Below are 21,227 nucleotides of genomic sequence, written 5' to 3'. Positions count from 1 at the left end.
CTCGAACGGGCGGCAATTTATAACGCAAACTGAACACACAAAAGCCACGCCTTTCAGGCGGGGCGTGGTATGCAAAATAGGTAAGTCACGCCTCTCGACGGGGCGTGGTATGCAAGGCGAGTGGTCGCCCGAGAGGGCAAGTCTGGACACGCACGTGATCGCTCGCCGGTTGCGTCATCGGCCGGTGCACAGTAATTGTGTCATGCTTCCGGTAACCGCTACATGCGCCCCCCCAGAATTAACCTGCACCGGGAGAGTCAGTTTGAGGGGGGTCCTGATGACCCGGCCGAAACGACCCCTGGCGATTCGTGTGGGGGTGGTCGGCGGCGTGGCGGTGGATGGTCAGGTGGGGGGCTTGGTTGACGGGGGACGGCCCCGTCGTGGAGGAAGGGCCAACCGTGGAGGTTGGTCGAGGTCCAAATGGGCCGGCTTGAGGCGGTCCACGGAGATGCGGTCCAGCTTGCCGCCCATGTCGACGACGAATGACTTGTCGTCCCTCTGCAGGACCCGGAAAGGCCCATCGTACGGCGGCCGGAGCGGTCCCCGGTGTGCGTTGTGCCAGATAAAAACGTACTCTGCAGTGCGAAGTGCTGGGGGGATGTGGGGTTGGGGGCAGCCGTGGTGGGATGTGGGCACGGGGGCAAATCTCATGGCGGCCTCCTGGAGGTCCGAGCGTTGGCGAGCCGCGGACCAGGGGGCGGTGGTGTCAGGGATGAATTCGCCTGGCACGCGCAGTGGCTGGCCGTAGACCAGCTCGGTGGTGGAAGCCTGGAGGTCCTCTTTAGGGGCAGTTCGGAGGCCCAATAGGACCCACGGGAGCCTGTTGGCCCAACCGTCGTCCTGGAGGCTGGCTCTGAGAGCGGCCTTCATCGAGCGGTAGAACCGCTCGCACAAGCCGTTGGCTTGGGGGTGGTAGGCTGTGGTGCGGTGAAGCTTGACCCCCAAGGCCTGGGCGACCGCACCCCAAAGCTCGGAGGTGAATTGCGGGCCTCTGTCGGAGGACATGTCCGAGGGCGCGCCGAAATGGGCAATCCAAGTGCCAATGAAGGCCTGCGCCACGTCGGCAGATGTTGTTGATGCCAGCGGGATGGCCTCCGGCCACATGGTGGTCCTGTCCACCATCGTGAGGAGGTGGGTGAAGCCCCGCGAGGAGGGAAGGGGTCCCACCAGGTCCACATTGACGTGGTCGAAGCACCGCGCGGGCACGTCGAATGGTGCCAACGGGGCCTGGGTGTGCCGGTGGACCTTCGCGGGCTAGCAGGCGACACAGGCATTGGCCCAGTCGCGGACGTCCTTGCGGAGCCCGTGCCAGACGAACTTTGCTGCCACGAGCTTCTGTGATGCCTTCCGGCCCGGGTGAGAAAGGCCGTGAAGGGCGTCAAAAATGTGCCGCTGCCATCCGGTGGGCACGATGGTGCGAGGTTGGCCCAGGGAAACGTCGCACAGGAGAACTGTGCCTGTGTCCTGGAAGGGGACGTCGTCCAACCGCAGGAGGGTGTCCGCTGTCTGGAGGGCTTGCACCGTGGGATCGGCGGTCTGGACGGCCGCCATGCAGGCGAAGTCCACACCCAGGTGGACGGCGTTCGCGCCAGACCGGGAGAGGCAATCAGCCACAGCGTTGTCCTTGCCCGCAACGTGCCGGATGACCATTGTAAATTCGGACACGGCGGAGAGGTGGCGCTGCTGGCGGGCCGACCACGGCTCCGTAACCTTGGCCATGGCGAAGACCAGGGGTTTGTGGTCCACAAACGCCGTGAACGGGTGGCCCTCCAAAAGATGGCGGAAGTGGCGAACGGCGAGGTAAAGACCGAGGAGCTCACGGTCAAAAGCGCTATACTTGCGCTCGTTAGGGCGAAGCTGTCGGCTGAAGAAGGCCAGCGGTTGCCAAGCTCCGTTCACCCACTGTTCATGCACAGCGCCCACCGCGTAGTCGGAAGCGTCCGTGGTGAGGGCGATGGGTGCATCGAGCGCCGGGTGTGCCAGCATGGTCACGTTGGCGAGGGCCAGCTTAGCGCCCGTGAACGCCGCGTCCAGCTCTGTGGTCCAGGCGACGACGTGCTTGGCCGGCTTGCCCCGGAGGGCTTCGTACAGGGGGCGCATGAGTTGGGCGGCACGAGGCACGAACCGGTGGTAAAAATTTACAATCCCCAAAAATTCCTGTAGGGCCTTGATGGAGCGGGGGCGCGGGAAACTTGTGACTGCCTCCACCTTGGTCGGCAGCGGGACGGCCCCGTGCTTCGTGATGCGGTGCCCCAGGAAGTCGACGGCCGTTACGCCAAACTGGCATTTCGCCGGGTTGTTGATGAGGCCGTGCTGGCCGAGGCGCTCGAAAAGCATGCGCAGGTGGACGAGGTGCTCCGCCCGGGAAGTGCTGGCAATGAGAATGTCATCCAGGTAGACGAACAGAAAGGTGAGATCACGCAGCACACTGTCCATCAGCCGATGGAAGGCCTGGGCCGCGTTCTTAAGGCCGAACAGCATTCGGAGGAACTCGACGAGGCCAAAAGGTGTAATTACAGCTATCTTCGGAACGTCGGCCAGCCGGACAGGTACCTGGTGGTAGCCCCGAATAAGGTCGACCTTGGAGAAGATCACCCACCCAGCCAAACGGGTGGAAAAGTCCTGTATGTGTGGTATCGGGTACCGGTCGGGGGTGGTGGCATCGTTGAGGCGGCGGTAATCGCCGCATGGTCACCATCCGCCACCCGGTTTGGGCACGATGTGCAGGGGCGAGGCCCACGCGCTATTCGAGCCCCGCACAATGCCCAATCGCTCCAGCGCGTCGAATTCCGCCTTCACCATGGCGAGTTTGGCTGGGTCCAGGGGGCGAGCCCTGGCGTAGACCGGTGGACCTGTGGTCAGGATGTGGGGTTCGACGCCATGCTTGACGGCGACAGCCGAAAACGTCGGCTGCGTGAGGGCGGGAAACTCGGCGAGTAGGCGGGTGAAATCGTCCACGGCCGGGAGCGCGCAGGCTAACTTGGTCGGAGCGGATCCGCTCAATGAGCAAGCGAGTGAGCTGAAGGTCTCCGCGTTGATGAGCCGATGCCGTTTGACGTCGACCAAAAGCCCATGCGCACAAAAAAAATCTGCACCCAGCAAGGTCATGGGCACGTTTGCTGTGATGAAGTCCCACCTGAAGCGCTGGCCCCCGAAGTAGAATGCGACGCTGCGCGAACTGAAGGTGCGGATGGAGGAGCCGTTTGCGGCGACCAAGGCGGGGCCGCATAGCTTGGCCTGTTTGTCCTCCACCAAGGCGGGTATCACGCTCAGCTGAGCACCGGTGTCACACAAAAAACGCCGCCCGGTCTCCGTGTCCGTGATAAACAGAAGGCTGCCTGAATGGCCGACGCTCATGGCAGGCAGCGAGCGCCGGCCTGGTCGTTTCCCGACCCGCCGAAAGTGCACGGTGGGCGGCATGTTCTGGCCTTCTGCCCGAACCTGGCATGGTAATAGCACATGGTCCGCTCTGGTGGAGGCTCCGGCGGTCGCGTCGGGTTCAGTCAACGGGGCGTCGCGGCGGCCGCAGCCGTCAGTGGCGTGGACTTGGCCGGTGGAGGCACCGCTCATGGCGCGGGCATTGCCTCAGTCAGCCCAGCGTTCCAGGCGACCGCTCCGACGTGTCGCCTGGCCGAGAAAATATATCGGCCTCCTTGGCCAGGGCGCGAGGGTCCGTGATGGGCGAGTTAGCCAAAGCTAACCGTACCTGCCTGGGTAGCCGCTGGAGGAATAGCTCGTGGAAGAGGAAGTCTGGGCTGTGGTCACCAAGAAGAGCAAGCATGTGGTCCATGCTTTCAGATGGACAGGCCTCGCCCAGCTCCGGGAGGTGTAGTAGTTGTCGTGCGCGTTCGGTCTCCGTGAGTCCAAACGCACCGAGGAGTAGGCCTTTGAGCATGCCGTATTTGTCGGCTGGAGGAAGCTCAGAACCCGGGCAGCGGAGGAGGTGGTGAGCGCAGAGACCACATAGTGGTAGCGCGACGTGTCCTCCGTGATGTTCCGCAGGGCGAATTGAGAAGCCGCTTGAGCAAACCAAACACCCGCGTGAGATTCCCAAAAGCCCGGGAGCTTCAAAGCTACAGCTGACTCCATCGCCGTGTTCTTAGAAAGGGGTCACCAATTGTGGGAGCTGTGCTCGCACGAATAAGCCAGACAAAATGGACGACACAGGAACGAAGTTTCACCGAGCTATTTATTTAGCTCAAAACCAAAGAACTCAAAAGTACACTGAATCCGCCCCTCAAACGGGCGGCAATTTATAACGCAAACTGAACACACAAAAGCCACGCCGCTCAGGCGGGGCGTGGTATGCAAAATAGGTAAGTCACGCCTCTCGACGGGGCGTGGTATGCAAGGCGAGTGGTCGCCCGAGAGGGCAAGTCTGGACACGCCCGGGCGAGTCCGGACACGTGACCGCTCGCCGGTTGCTTCATCGGCCGGTGCACGGTAATTGTGTCATGCTTCCGGTAACCTCTACAATATTATCATTAACGTTGTTATTACTTTTGCAATGAGAAGCGTCTTTGGGAGAAAACGCCACAATTAGCTATCTTAACACAGATTATACACCTTAACACGGAGTTTGCCCAAGATGGACAACCCATTTGGGGAGGGGGGGGAATTAATTCACTGCAACCTTCTTTGTGTGACCCTTAGTCCTCTTGTCGAGTTTGTTTGAGATTGAATAAGTAACGACCGAATGTATCGTGGTCAGACAGACACCAAATTGTGTATTTGAGTATGATAATGCAATCCAATGAGTAATAACCCTTACCTGAGACTGATTCGACAAGTGTGTTCACATGGCAGAAGAGGTTCACGTTCGGGTTGTAAATAAAAAATTCTGTGAAGACTGCAACGGTCCTCATGTCCATCCATTGATTATCAACTAACAAAGTAACCATCGCTTCAACTTCTGTCAAGTCTGTTCCAAGATGCGCAATGTACCCTCCTGTTCCATAGTCATATACACGGCCTAAAATAACAAAAAGTGGTACAAATAACGACTTAGACAGTGAAGTAACTCCTAATAGTTCAATATGAACAACCACTTTCATAAGTAAGTTATCAGCATCAGAATTCTTTGACAAGTATTAAAATAATTCCCAAATTATCTTGCAAGTTGTCTTTCCACATCGGAACTAAATTGATATACAGCAAAGATAACAAAACAATTATGCACAAAAACAAAATATTATTATACCGAACAAAGTAACAGCTGGAAGGGTCAGTAGCTTTGAATCTTGATAGACCCAGATCTTATAGTTGTTGGATTTTTCTGAGCTGTTGTAAAAAGACCAGTTTGCAGAGTACGAGTCCGTATCCTTCTGCCACGATACAGCTGACTTAATACACTCCTTGTTTAGTGGGGATCCATTGCAGTCCTGCAAGGCTGGAAAGAAAAGAGATCCACAAAGAATGTGTTTGATGCCTCTTGTGCATTGCAATTACATGAGCTTCCATCATGATAAAATAGACCGCAACTTCATATTTGATTTATTGGATTACTTTGTCAACTGCCTTATTGTCCTTTCACTCCCTGGAATATATGGTGCAGATGACATCCTCCATGAAGTATATAAAACAATAAACAGGAATCATCACTTGAACGTCTGTGGCTATTTCCACAATAAATGGTCATTTTGACGGACCCTACTTTGAAGTGTATTCTTGACTGGATATGTTGATCGAAGAATGTGAGCTAAATTCTGTTTGAGAGCACATGTAATAAAGTTATAATGGAAATAAAATCATCGCCGAGTAGTGCCTCGTTTCATTTGTGTGGGAGTGTATTGTATGAAGGAGTGTGATACAGAAAGCACTTTTTGTGTTCTGTTGTATTGTACATCATGTTCATGTCTCTCAGGTTGGCCCTGTTTGAAATCTGGGTGATAATTATTTTAGTTATTGTTGAACACTACGGTCAGTTCTTTCAATTCAGTTAGAGTTCAATCTATTTCTGTTTCATAGTTTTTTTTGGAGAGACCGCAAAACTTCATTACCCACGTAACGCATGTCCGTCAAAATATTGCGTGAGTAAGACAGCAGAGTTGTAAAATAGTCGGTAGATGTACACATTTTATGCTTGCAACAAAATATGCAGGGGTGCTTATACCTTCCGTTCACAAATGTCAAATAAGGCCTACTTTGTAAATCGCCTGTTCCGTCATCCGTTATGTGGCGAGATTACCGATGCGGTGAGGATGGAAACCGTCTCTTTTCGTAGTATGGGTAGGGATTTTTTTATGAGATGTAGTGAATTTGGGAATGCAGCATATTTATCGTGGTTGAAGAGGACTGGTATGAAACGAGAGCAATGTTTTTGGATGTTTTTACCACTTCCCATTTTAATTTAGGCCATCAATAAAACTCAGTAACATTACTCACGTAATTGCTTACCCATGTAACACATTGGACAGATCGTAGTGCCGAGATTCCCATGGAACTAGCGATTGTTTTGTGATGCTGGTAGTGGGTAAGCGAGGTCTGCTAAGAAACCGTGTTTCAATGGATTGTGCAGCGGTGCTCACCATGCTTACCGATTTGGGAATGACATGATATTACCCACGTAACAATTTGACGGACAACACACTTACGAATTAGTAACATTTTATTCATTAGTATTTACACTCCCACACAAATGAAACGAGGCACTACTCGGCGATGATTTTATTTCCATTATAACTTTATTACATGTGCTCTCAAACAGAATTTAGCTCACATTCTTCGACCAACATATCCAGTCAAGAATACACTTCAAAGTAGGGTCCGTCAAAATGACCATTTATTGTGGAAATAGCCACAGACGTTCAAGTGATGATTCCTTTGATTCTGAGGAGAATCAAAACGAGATTCAGATCGTGTCGGACTCGCATGACCTCCAAGGCCCTACAGCGGGGACCCCTTGGTGGTACCGGAAACTGTACCCGAAATATGTGTAGGTGAGGAAGATTTGCTTACACCACTTGCCGAGTTTGCGTGTGATGCAGAAAACCGTCGAGCACCTCAGGATGTTGTTCGTGTTTGTCCTGAGAGTCAAACCTTCTCTGAGAGTTTAGCAGCTGTGTTTGTTAACGATGGGGAAATAGATAAAGGGGAGAATCCCCTTGTGGAAAATGTTAATCCATCCCTGAAAGATGCAAATGAAGGGGATGTTGTGGTGAAGGATATGGGTGATTTGGTAAATTTGGAAGGGTCTGCAAAGAGTGTGAAATTCCTTGTTCCAAAAGAATGTTTTCAACAAGTAGTTGAAAAGGGCACAGATGAAGCACTTGATTCGGATGGAACCTCGTCCACTCCATCCTTTAGTGCCTCAAGCGCTCAAGTGAATGAGGGTGGGGGAAATGACACCACAATGGTCTCTCAATAAAACGTTATTAATTTCCTTGATGAAAAGTTGAGGAAAAGACGTGTAAAAATCAAACACTACTCCCTAATCTACATGACTTTATTATAACTGTAAAAAGCATGATTTGTGAACCTTATCAAGTTAACATGTCAGAAGCCCAATTCCAAAGGCGAAGGAAATGTTACTTGAGTGGGGAAGGAACTCCAAGAATAGATGACAGAATGGAGATGAAGGTAGCATCTCTAAACATCAATGGAGGCCGTAGTTGTGTGCGTCACCTCCTGGTGTTTCAACTTTTTCAAAATGAAAATATTGATGTGCTAATGTTGCAGGAGACACATGTAAATCAGTCTTCTGAGGTTGAGTGGTGTAAAATCTTTAAACGTTGTCGCTTTTTCTCTAGCGCTTTCGTTGATGCCAAGGCTGGTGTGGCAATAGTGTTACATCCAAGACCCCAGCCCTCGGAGATAAATTGTAGAGAAATTTGCAAGGGTTATTGTATTTGCTGTCTGTGGAATTTGTCAGTGGTAATCAAAAGATCTGCATGACTAATGTATACGCCCCCAGTGCTAGCTTTGAAAGAAGTGTTTTTTTTGATAAGTTAGCGGGTTTTTAAGCACCGTTGATCTGTCTATGTTATTGTGTCTGGGGAGAGACTACAACTGCACCCTCAATCCACAACTTGATAGGAACACCTCTGAGCCTCATCCGCCCTGTGCAAGGCCTTTGGCACAGCTTGTCCGTCAGTATACATGGGTTTGTGCTTCAAGGAATCTTTTGACGATGGCTCGTTTAGACAGAATATATGTCAACCGTGATATGGTAAATCTTGTCAAGAATTCTTACATAAGGCAGTCTGGTTATTTCCGACCATCACATGGTCGTTGTGGTTTGTGGTTGACCTAATCACGTTTGTAAAAGTTCATATTGGACATTCAATGTTAAACTTTCACAAAGTGCACATTTCAAATAAGCTTTTAGAATGGTATGGAAAGAATGTGAATTGCAAAAGTATTCCTACTCAAATTTAAGACGATGGTGGGATTGCACAAAATCCCAAATTAAGTGTTTTTGCCAACAATACTGCTCATATAACACATGTAACACATTCGGTGTGATATCTGCTTTAAAAGTGATATTCTTGATTGTGAGCAGAAAGCCAAAATGTCTAACGAGAATGTCCAGCTGGCTGAAATGGTGGAGCAGGCAGACGGAGCTTTCATCCGACTGCAGATGGATAAAATCCAACTTGATACACTAAACAATGTTTTTCAATTTGGAGAAAACGGCCAAGACCTCTAGGCAGATCCATGCTTTGTGCTGTTCTGATGGTGCGCTTCTGACCTCTGAGTGACATCAAGCGTGAATTACAAGACTTTTATTCAAAGCTGTTTGCATTGATAACAGTGAATGAGGAGATCAGAAATGAGATGTTTGAACTGCTCCCTTCTCTGTCTGAAGACCAACAACAACAACTGGAGCCTGGCTTTTCTCTTGAAGAACTTACTAATGCTCTTAAAGAAATCAAAGATGGAAAAGCTCCTGGACTTGATGGACTTCCAGTTGAATTCTATCAAGCTTTCTGGGACATTCTCGGCCCTACTCAACTTGAGATTTTTCATGATAGCCTTGAACAAGGTGAACTGCCACTGAGCTGCAGGAGGGCGGTTTTGCGTCTCCTTCCTAAGCAGGGGAACTTGCAAGAGGTCACAAACTGGAGGCCCGTGTCACTCCTGAACACGGATTATAAAATTCTGTCAAAGGCACTTGTGGTGCGTCCAAAGGAAGTCATCCCCTTTTTGATTGATATTGATCACTCATATTGTATTCCAGAACATTATATTTATGATAACATTTTTTGGTAAGAGACTTCATCTGTCTTGGTCGCACTATATCCCACGGTTTTGGTTTGTTACTTTTAGATCAAGAAAAAGTTTTTGACAACATTGACCATTCTTTTCTGTTTGCTGTACTAAGGAGAATAGGTTTCAGGGAAAAATTTATTTCTTATGTTGAGTTATTATATAAAATGCATCCTGTCTGTTGAAGATAAATTATAGTCGAGGACATCCTTTCCCCTTTTCAGGGAGGCATCCGACATGGCTACCTGTTATCAGGTATGCTGTACAATCTTTTGGTTGAACCTTTATCTCTGCTCCGAACTTCAGTGGCAGGAGTCGCTTTGTCAGAAAAACTCCAAAATGGTGATTTCAGCTTACGCAGACAACATTTGTGTTGCAGTTTCCAATCGTAATGATGTTAGTGAAGTCTCTCGTTGTCTGTCTCAGTTTGAGCTCACTTCCGCTGAATTGAAACAATAGTGTAGCTTTGTGGGTGGGACCCAGGCCTCCTTCCTTAGCACTGCATGTTCCACCAGGAGGGGTGCAGTGGAATAAAGAGGAATTTAAATATTTAGGATTACTCTTAGGAATTGAAGCATATGTACAAAAACATTGGGAGGGTTTCATTGAAAAAACTAGAACGCCACTCAGTAGAGCGCATACTCCCGCCATGGGTTTAGTTGGAATAATACGCTTTGTTTAACATCCCCTCTCCCCAAAACAATAAATGAAAAAGAAAGTAAGCTCTAACTGTCAGAGAATTTATTTTGATATATCTCGGAATTAGAGGAGAAAAACATCATTTAAGAATAAGAATAAAAGCTTTAATGCAGTAAAACAGAAAAAATCTTTCCCAAAAAAAATTCCAAAATAAATTCCTGGATCAGGAATAATATCCTGAGCTTCACCAAAAACTAATCAATTCTTCCTTATCCCAAGGGCAATCATCCCACCAACTTTCATCCAAATCCGTTCAGAACTTTTACACATATCTTGTTCACAAACACACGAACATATGAACATACGAACACACACACACACACACACACACACGGACGGACGGACACGATCGAATGCGTTACTCCTTGGCGGGAGTAATAAACCTGAAAATCGCAGAGCCAGAACCAGAATTATTTATTTGGTCTGGGAAGCCCATGCGAGGTTTCTTCTTCTTCAGCCTATCACAACCCTGGGTGAATATGCGATCTTTTTTTTAAAAAGTTGGAATTTTGCCAAATCTGTTTTATTCGTTTGTTAATATACCTAAGCCATTGACAAATCTGGAACTAAGTCTTTATAAGTTCATCAAATACTGACACCGCGAATGGCATTCGCTGAGCTAAATGTTGATATCTCTTCTGAGGTAAAAAAAAACAAACAAACAAAAAAAAACAGTTTTAAAGCATTATACGTATCAAACGATACATTTTATGAAACGGGAAATCTAATACACACTTTGGTGGTTTTAAAATGACAGAATATGTCTTTATTACAAACAAACATTGAAGACGACGCTGCTAAAAAAAAATACACCGCTCTAACGAATAACCACGAGTTTAAACTACATTTACAACAAATATGAAAACTATTTTCATATCACAATGTTAAATATAGAATATATAGAAGATAATCTAAAAAAAAAATGAGCCCTATCTTCCAATGGTAAAAAAAATCCTTCAAAAAATTTCAGTTTTTCTGAGGAGGCCACCATTGGCTTGGGCCTGATGTGTGTAAGCCTCGAAATGCAGGTGACCAAAGCTTGATACATGTCCCGAGTCGGATAATGGCATTTCGTTTAATGACGATAAAGCGTTTATTGTACAGTGAGTGTGTTCCTTGGCAGCCTCACAAACGCCTGGCTGTGGGAAGCAGATGGTCTGAAATATGACCAAGAACTCTTCCTAATGGACCTGCAACATGTTGATGTCACTCTGCTCCCCAGATTTCATCAGAGCCTTTGAAGGCTTGACAAGCCCTCGGAGTGGTTAGAGATATCATATGATGCAAAAAAAATTGTACATGAGCCACTGTTTGAGAATCCTCTATTCCTTGAATTTTCAACCTCCAGGTCTTTTATGCATTCCTTCACCAGTAATGGAATAAGTAGAGTGTGAGACCTGATGAAGCCTTCCTTAAGTGGATGATTATCCACTAGCTCTCTGACCTCAAAAGTTGGGGTGAGATCATCTAGAAAAGTGGATAAAGTGTTGAGATTAGTAATACAAATTTTTTCAGAAGTTAAATATCGGGTGGACTGGTGTGGATGAAGTGGTGGACGATCGCCTTTATTTCCCAGAGCTTCAAATTACCTCAGAAAAACAACGGTGTGTTCTCAAGTTCAAATGAAATTGGCATATTTCATGTGATGGGGAAAGAATCAATTTATAAGATACTAGTGAGGTACCCGTGCTACGCACGGGTGGGAGGCCAGAAGCAAACAGACAATGCAGAAACGGTGAATGCTAAAGCGTGAAACCAATAAATTCCACATTTCTGTAGCACCTTCAGTCGCACGTCAGACATGGACAGCAAGTTCGTGAAGGACTTCCATGAAAACCGTACCCGTTCGCAAAGAAACGGTTACGTTTGTTCCATACCCAGTCGATGGCGAATCTGCATATGGCGATCCGTGAATTTCACGTTTAGAAAGTAGAAACCATCACGTCATTTCGTCATTCACTTCAACTCTGATATCTCTCTTTTTTTCATTCCAAACAGCATAACTCCAATCACAAATTAAATAGCATTAACATATAAAATAAACTTTTAACAACATTCGTGACATAAACAAATATTTAAATCCTGATGTGAAGTTCCATACGGTTGGGTGAACACAATTACGAATTCAAAATCGTAATTGTATTCACTCAATTCCAATCATCAATTGATACTTTAACAAAATACTGTTTTAAATGACGGTTGTATTGGGATATTATCAAACCCGCTCATTGCCGTCATCTGTCCACTTCCGCATTCGCGGCAGGTTCATAATTCTCATCAAAATCAAAACAGTATTTGTAGAATTTAAATAAAAGCCACATTACTGTTGATATCGGTAAATATTATTCCATCATGTTTGGAAAAACTGGAAAATTGGAAAACAATATAGCCTATTTTACTCCAGGGGGTCCCAGGATTACCCACCCAAAATATCGTTGCGATCGGTTCATCCGTTTTTGCGGTACCTGCGAATGGACGGACGGACGGACATTTGGTGAATTATAGTAAGATGCCAAGAGGCGGTTATACCTGGTTTCACAAAACTTCTAAAAAACCGGTGGGAGGAGCTCTTACTAGCTGGATCTTTCTTATTTCCTGAGCGGAGGGAAATGTATAGGTCTCCAACTCTTGGACGGACGGGAGACTTAAACTGGAGACTAGTGCATCAGGCCCTGGTCACACAGACACTACTGCACAAGTTTGATCCCTCTGTGTCAAATGTTTGTCTTTTTTGTGGAACAGTTGAAAACGTGGCACATGCTTTTGTCTCAGGTTGGAGATTGTCGCCCCTTTTTCGTTTCATGCAGCAGTGTTCTATAAATTTAACTTTGTTTTTCCTTTTCCAGTTTTTACCCTGCGTTCGCGAAGCGAAAAGCAAGGTTAAGCATTCAGTTGTGTCCATATGCCGTGTGCCGTACGTGTGCCGTGTGCCGTACGTGTCTGCATTTTAAAAATTCATTTTCTCGGCAACCGTTGGTCCAATTGACACAAAAGTTTACCATAGAAGCGCCTCCACCAGTAGATTTTTTAATTCATAATTATGACGTCATAGGTCACGTGGTACGGACGCCATCTTGGAAAAACGTTACACCTCTATAATCTCCCAAACCGCTCGATGGAAAAAATAGAAACATGGATCAATGTCAAGTACTCACCATGGGGAATAAGATATGTTGATGTTGATGGTGATGTCATCCGTGCCTTAATTATGACGTCGTAATTCGACAAGTTCAACACTTGATCTGATCAGTATGAATAAAACAAAAATTCCACTGCAACTGTTAGACCGATGGACCCGAAAATTTCAGAATATGTGCGGCTCCTCCTGTAGAATTTTTTAATGATAATTATAACGTCATAGGTCACGTGGTACAGACACTATCTTGGAAAAAATCGAAAAGGTTCCACCTCTATCTCCAGAAATCGCTACATGGAAAAAAAAAGAAACATGGCTCATACCTGGCTGCCAGATTCAATGGGGTTTTTTGGGGTCGTTGGGGGAAGTTTAGGTCTTTTAGGTCATCAAGGACTTTTTGGGTCCTTGGGGACCTTTGGATATTTTGGGTCATTAAGGACTTTTGGGTCATCTGGGCCTTTTGGGTCCTTGGGGACTCTTTGATCATCAAGGACTTTTTAGGTCATTGGGGACTTCGGGTCCTTGGGGACTTTTGGGTTATCTGGGTCTTTTGGATCTCAAGTGTTAAAGGGTCTTCCAAGGTCTAAGGGGTCTCAGCAGTCTAAAGGGTTAAAAGGTAAATTTGATTAGTATGTAATTAATTAACAGATGTCAAAAAATATGACACACACACACACACACACACACACACACATCCATTTTTGTAGATTGGTGTCTCCCACGATGAAGCTAATTCTGAGGGCCTTTCACTGTCAAAGATCACAGGCAGGTTGGTGGTCTTTGTCTTCTACCGACTCCTATCCGGCCTAGCTACCCATGCTCTGTCTGTGCTCTGTCCCCCAAATATTCCTGCAGGACGCACAAGATCTGTCAGTAACCCTGTTCTGGTGAAACTGCCAAAATCAAGACTCTCTGCTCACCTTCACTCTTTCATTCCTCTTTTTCCCCGTTTCTGGAACTAACTCCTTCACTCTCTTCAATCCCACTCCTCCCTCCAGGTCTTCAAAACAGCTGTTCACCACCATCTCTTATCATCCCCCACCCAAAGCCTTGCTCTTTTCTACCCTCATTAATGCACCCCAAATCCACATTTTTCAAATTCAGATTTCTTTCCTGAAAGTCGTGGTCGTGCCCATCTTGTTTATCCCAAGTAGCCCGTCCCAGCCCTCTCCCTTCCACATATTTCTCGATGTCCTTGTTCTCCACTGTTATTGTGCTTTCCTCTCTCCTCTCCCCTCTTGTCTCCCGCTCCCTTTATTATATGGGCGATGTGTTAGTTTTTACATGAGCCTCGACTTGGTATACAAAAAAAAAAATCCCCCATCCAAGACCATGATCTTTTCTACACCCGTTAAACCATCCCCACCCCTCCCAAAACTTTGCTTACATATCCATCAAGTTCATCCGTATATACCGTGTCTACCGTGTATATGTATACATGTATATACAGTCACGTGAAAAAGTAAGTACACCCCATGTAAAGTTTGGACTTCTTCAACATATTTCAACATACAGCTATTTGATCTTCATTTCAACAATATTGATAGATAAAGGTGATATAATATAACAAATATCATGAAACATTTACATTTTGTAGTCCATTGTATAATTTAAATAAACATAAATGCAAATTTCACATGTGGAAAAAGTAAGTACACCCCTACATTTATTACTACTTCAAATACCTAAAATTAGAATCAGGTGCACCAGCTCAGGGGCAAATGATTAGAACATCGTTAGAGGATCTTGGAGGAACCTGTCTTATTTAAACCTCAGACATTTAGTTTGGTTTGCTCCCACTACTCTGGTTTGACGACCAGCAAGCCATTGCAGCCATTTGGGGACGCAAAGCAAAGTGCCAGCCGGCTTGAAAGGAAACATCATTTATTTTTACTTTTATTTTCCCCTTGTTTGTATACGAGTCTGAATGGAGACGTCTCAAATTAGGAAATAGTTTTTACTTCACATTCATTTTAATTGCTTGCATTATTTTCATTTAACCATTATTTGTTTACTTTCAATTTCTTGTCTTGTTTCATTTCTTTGTTTGTAGGTTCGGATTAACCCAGTGTCGGCCGTCCGATCAGGTAAGACTTCGAACCTTCCCATGCGTGCGAAAAGATAATCCTGCCAAGTTTGAAATATGCCTCTGAGTTGAAGCTCGTTTCGGTCATTCGTCCTCTTGGGGTGTTAATATATGTATGTATATACTAGCTGAGGTACCCGGCTTCGCCCGGGTTGAATAAGAATAATACAAATATATGATGAAAAGAACATGTATATTTTAGAGCAATATCACAGTACATTTCCTACATGACGTTTTTTCAATTTTCAATTTCTCAAAACCTCTGGGTATACAACATTTCTGGTTTTCTTACTTGATGCCAAGACATAAAGATTGCTTGGTTTTCCAACCCTCGAGCAGCCCACGTACAGCTGGCCATGGGCAAACACTTGTTCTGTGAAGTTCAGGTCTACAACCTTCATTGATTGCCCCTGCGCCCTGTTGATGGACATAGCAAAACATGGCCTGATGGGGAACTGAATCCTCTGGAAGGAGAATGGAAGGTCAGGTGGAATAAGTGGTATCCTTGAAATGAATACTTTCTCTCCTCTGTATTGTCCTGAGAGGATGGTTGCCTCTAGGACATGCGGCATCATTTGCTGGATTGTCAATCGTGTTCCATTACACAGCTTTGGTGGATCAAGATTCCTTCGAAGCATAATTGGTGCTCCCACCTTGAGAATCAACCTGTGTGTTGGGAGTCCTTGAGGCTGACGACTGTTGAGAAACTCAGTTGGGAGGTTTACTGCCTGATCTTCATGTCACTTTGTCAAGAGAATCATAATTTCTTTCATGACCGGGCAGCGAACGTCATTATGTGCGACTTTACGTCACTCCTACGGACGTGAAAACATTTGTTTTCCTCACAAATATATTTAAAATAAATAAAATAGTACATAAATTAACAATAAAAGAAGCTAAAAAACAATTTAAAATACAATAAAAAGCACATTAAAAATATATAAATATCTACGTACAGTATACTGTACGTACGCGCAACTGCTGATTCTCATTCAAAACAGAGGCGACGTACAGTATTCCTTTACTGTGTCTGTGTTAGCCATGGGTCCGAAGAAGGATAATGCTAATGTTTCCAAGCGTAATGTGGTTATGATGGACGATAAGTTAAATCTGATTAAAAGGTATGGAAAAGGTGGAAAAGTGTCGGTGATAGCGCATAGACCTTATCGCTAATCGGAACCGCAATGCATCATGGGATCGGAAAGGGGCAATAGCGCCACCACAAACTACACCATGGAATTGCAGCTGGCCCGGTTTTTTAAACCATTGATATTAAAATAAAAAGTAGCCTATAACCACCAGAATTTTATGCTGATTCCGAATCTGTGTCTAAAACGTTTCTCCGATGTGTAGTTCTTGGGTTATAAGCGGACATGCAGACAGACACACACACACACACACAGACACTCCTCCTTTATTTATATAGATAGATAGATATATATATATATATATATATATATATATATATATATATATATATATATATATATATATAATCGTTAGATTAAATAAGACGCGGACGTAGCTTCAGGACGTCGATCTTTAATTGTCGACCAAGCTTTCGACCAACAAAGGTCTTCTTCTGAGTCAGCCCCAAGTTCAACGGAAGTGCTTGGGGCTGACTTGGGGCTGACTTGGGGCTGACTTGGGGCTGACTCAGAAGAAGACCTTTGTTGGTCGAAAGCTTGGTCGACAATTAAAGATCGACGTCCTGAAGCTACGTCCGCGTCTTATTTAATCTAACGATTATATATTCAATACAAATGAGACGCCCTGCTCGTACTTTGGAGTTTCTACTATTTCTTACAGTTATATATATATATATATATATATATATATATATATATATATATATATATATATATATATATATATATATATATATATATATATATATATATATATATATATATATAAATATATATATATATATATATACAGTATATATATACAGTATATATATATATATATATATATATATATATATATATATATATATATATATATATATATATATATATATATATATAGGTGTTTAAGAGTTGTGAAGGCATCAGGCAGTATCTGTGGAAGGCTCTGAATGCGGTATGGATGCAAGGAGTGGTGCCCAGTCAATGGACTATGGCGGAAGGAGTTTATATTCCAAAGCAGGAGGAGGCTGTGACACTGGAGCAGTTTAGACCAATATCATTGCTCGATGTAGATGGGAAGATATTGATGAGTGTCTTTGCGGCACGGCTCTCAGGCTTCATCAGAGGGAATGGTTTTGTGGATGGTTCTGTGCAGAAGGCAGGAATACCAGGATCACCAGGATCCCCCCCCCCCCCTTCTCATGCCTCCCCCCCCCCCCCCCCAAGCCCTCTCCCTCCCACACATCTCCCGATGTCCCTGCTCTCAAATGTTGTGTTTGTGTGCTTCCCCTTCTCTCCCCATCTTGTCTACCGCTCCCTCTTTTTATATATTTTGTTTGTCTGTTTGATTTGTTTGTGAAATAAATGTTAGCTCTTTCACGAGCCTCGATTCAGTATACAAAAAAAAAAAAAAATGCATTGAACACTTGGCAATGGTCCGGCAAGTGTTACAGGAGGCAAAGAGGCAAAGGAAGGATGTGGCAGTGGTACGGCTGGATTTGGAGAATGCATATGGGTCAGTGCCGCATGCCTTGATCAGGTATGCCATGGATTTCTTTTTGGTGCCACGGAGATTTAGGGATTTTTTGATGGCATATTATGATCAGTTTTGGATGCGGTTTGCGACACAGTCCTATGTAACAGAGTGGCAGAAGTTGGAAGTGGGGATCCCGATGGGATGTACCATCTCCCCGATTTTGTTTGTGCTGGTTATGGAGTTGTTGATATGTGCGGTGAGTGGACATGGGAAAGAAGTGGAGCTAGCCCCTGGTCAGAGGTTGCCAGCAATGTTTGCTTTCATGGATGACCTGACAGTTGTCCAACAGTCCGCTGATGCAGCAGTAGAGGTACTGGGACGACTGGAAAGGTTGATGCGGTGGGCAAGAATGGGATTTAAAGCAAGAAAGTCGAGGAGTGTGGTAGTGAGACGAGAAGTGGTGGATAACATGCACAGGTTTGAGCTGGGAGGGGAGGTGGTTCCATCATTGGTAGAGGCCCCTGTGAAGAGTTTGGGAAGATGGTATACAGTGGAGTTGAATGATGTGGGAAGAGTGGAGGAGGTCAGAAACAAGCTTTTGAGAGGTTTGAAGAGGATTGATGGATGTGGTTTGCCAGGTAAGTTGAAGGTATGGTGTTTGAAGTTTGGGTTGATGCCACGAGTATTGTGGCCATTGATGATGTATGATATTGCAATTGGGCATGTAGAGAGGATGGAGGTTGTGGTGACTGGGTTTGTGAGGAGGTGGTTGGGAGTGCCACGCTGTTTGACGAACATTGCCTTTTATGGTCAGGGTGGAAAATTCCAGTTTCCCTTGACATCATTAACCGAGGAGTTTAAGGTGGTGAGGGTGCGGGAGTTCATGCTGTTGCGGGATTCAAGTGATGCAGTGGTAAAGAATGCTCTCCCAGAGAAGAAGGGAAGTCGGAAGTGGCATGCGAGAGCAGATGTGGATGAGATGGAGGAGCGGTTGCAACAGGAGGAGGTCATGGGGATGGTACAGCATGGGAAGCATGGCTTGGGGTGGATGGAGCATGAGCGATGGAGAAAGGCATGTGTGAAAGAGAGGAGGAAGATGGTTGAGAGGGAGGTGAGAAGAAAGGAAGAGGAGGGGAGATATGTGAAAGCAGTCGGTCAGGCACAGCAAGGTGCTTGGACTAAGTGGGAAGGTGTGTGGGTGAGGATATTGAAGTGGCAAGAGATTTGGAGGATGGAGCCAATATTGTTGAATTTCCTGTTGCGGGCAACGTATGATGTGCTTCCGTCACCAGTAAACTTGGGATTGTGGGGGTTGTTGCAGGAGGAGAGATGTTATTTGTGTGGAGGTGGGGAACGGTGCAGCATGCACTGAGTGCATGCTCAGTGGCATTGGCAGCAGGAAGATACAGGTGGCGACATGATCAGGTGCTGGCGGTGGTGGTGCAGATGGTGCAACAAGAGGTGCTGAGATCGAGAGAGAGAAGAGTGGAGAAGGAGACTGATGGGGGAGAGGTGTGGTTTGTCAAAGAGGGCCAAGTGGTAAGAGGTGGAAAGAGGAGGAGGTGGAAAGCAAGAGGGCTGTCAGATGCTTGTGATTGGCAGGTGGTGGCAGACCTAAAGCCACAATTGGTATTCCCAGAGGAGATCTGTGTAACAGGGTTGCGGCCTGACATTGTCATTTGGTCAAGTGCAACAAGACAGGTCATCTTAGGGGAGTTGCCGGTACCTTGGGAAGAGAACATGGAGGAGGTGCACGAGAGGAAGAGAGGAAAGTACAGTGAGCTGGAGGCAGAGTGCCGGGAGAAGGGTTTGCGAGTTTCGTGTCAGCCAGTTGAGGTGGGGTGTAGAGGGTATATTGGCAATTCCTTTTCTGCATTTCTTGCTAGGCTGGGAGTGTGTGGGACAGAAAGAAGGAGGATGTGTGACAAGGTGGCCCAGGATGCCTTGAAAGGCTCATTTTGGATATGGAGGAAGTTTATGGAGGCACGTCGAACGTTTTGTTACCATTATTATTTCTTATCTTGTGTATATGAGTGAGTGGGTGAGGGTGTGTGTTTTTGCATGAATTAGTTTTTGCATGAGTGTGTGCTTTTGTGTGTTGAGTGGTGTATGATGTAAGGTTAGGTGGTTGGTTGGTTGGTGTTGTGTGTGTATGGGTGTGTATGTGTGTGTATGTGTGTGTATGAATGATCTGGTGTGTTTTGTTGGTGAGTGGTGAAGGGTATAAAGGTGGGTGTTTGAGTGTCCCACCATGTTTGTTTGGTGCTGTGGATTCTGGATGCGTCGGCTATAGTGAACCAGTTCTGTTCTCCTTTGCCGGTGTTTTCGTTTCCTGTGTTTTGCTGTGTTTGCATTTCTTATTATTTACTTATTGCTTCGATTATTGCTTGTTTGTCCTGCATTTTCGTTCGTCTTTTCCCTCCCTGCTTTCCCCCATCTTCCTCCTGTTTGGGGGGCGTTGCCCACCAGACAGGGGGGAGTCTTGTGCCCCCCTTCGTCTCCCGTCCCTCCCTCCCCCCACCCCGAGTGTTGTCCTCCGCCCCCTCCTAGAACCCCCGGCATGGCGAGCAGGCGCCATAATTGTGTCCGGTTTCGGTTGGTTGATGCTTGCAGTGTGCCGGCTGGAGATAGATTCGGGAAAGATGTATTGTTGGGTGTGCTGGGGTTCAAGGCTGTTGACTTTTTCTGCCTGATCTCCCTCGCCCGTGGCTTCGACGTGTACTTTCAAACAGGGCAGGGGACTTGCCGAGTTCTGGCGCCGGTGGGCTACCGCTCGGTCTGCTGGGAAACTGGCAGACTGGGCGGTCGAGGCTCTCTCAGAAACACAGGAGAGAGTCGTGACAGTCCACCTGTACAACGAAGGCTGTGAGTGACTATGATGTCAAGGTTTGGCTCAGTCGATACGCGGACATCCGAGGCCCAGTACGGCTCGTCCGGAACAGCCTCGGTATTTGGACCGGTTCTCGGCAGTTCCGGGTAAAGCTGCGGACGAGGCAGGACGGCACGGCCACCCATATCCCTAATGGAATTATGGTTGGGGATGGACCGAGGCCAAGTCTTTTACGCGGGACAGCCGAAATTATGCCGCCGATGCGGTCAACTTGGCCACTTGATTACTGGGTGTACAGCGAGTATCTGCACCCAGTGTGGAGAGTTGGGACATTTGAGGGAGCGCTGCACCCAAGCGGTGCGGTGCAACCTCTGTGGTGCGCCGGGGCACACTTTCCGCTCCTGCCCGCAGGAGTTTACGCGAGCAAGATGCGTGCTGCTGCGGGCGGGAGTGGGGGTGTTGCCCAAGGGACAGGGGACCGGTGTGCCCCCCAGGGACAGGGAAAAGGGGACGGTGTGCCTCCAGGGACCAGGGGGGGTGTTGCCCAAGGGGTGGGGGAGGGGGTTGCCCAAGGGGCTGGGGAGGGGGTTGCCCAAGGGGCTGGGGAGGGGGTTGCCCAAGGGGCTGGGGGAGGGGGTTGCCCAAGGGATAGGGGAAGGGGT

At 46.8% G+C, this 21,227-nt stretch overlaps 1 protein-coding gene across 1 annotated transcript in view; it reads right to left on the bottom strand.

Moving 5' to 3' along the window:
- LOC137439250 (polycystin family receptor for egg jelly-like) overlaps positions 1 to 21,227 on the bottom strand; it is a 252,807-nt gene that overhangs the window by 12,217 nt on the left and 219,363 nt on the right. Inside the window, exons 21-22 of the mRNA XM_078767971.1 lie at positions 5,201 to 5,389; positions 4,772 to 4,972 (exon numbers count right to left, since the gene is read on the bottom strand). Of these exons, the coding sequence (XP_078624097.1) occupies positions 4,772 to 4,972; positions 5,201 to 5,389 (390 nt within the window). The remainder of the gene's footprint in view (positions 1 to 4,771; positions 4,973 to 5,200; positions 5,390 to 21,227) is intronic.

The sequence above is a fragment of the Myxine glutinosa genome, chromosome 14 (genome assembly GCF_964187855.1).
Source record: "Myxine glutinosa chromosome 14, kmMyxGlut1.1, whole genome shotgun sequence".
NCBI classification, from domain to species: domain Eukaryota; kingdom Metazoa; phylum Chordata; class Myxini; order Myxiniformes; family Myxinidae; genus Myxine; species Myxine glutinosa.
The sequence above is the reverse complement of the archived record's forward strand: the minus strand, read 5'-3'. Positions and strand labels throughout refer to the sequence as shown.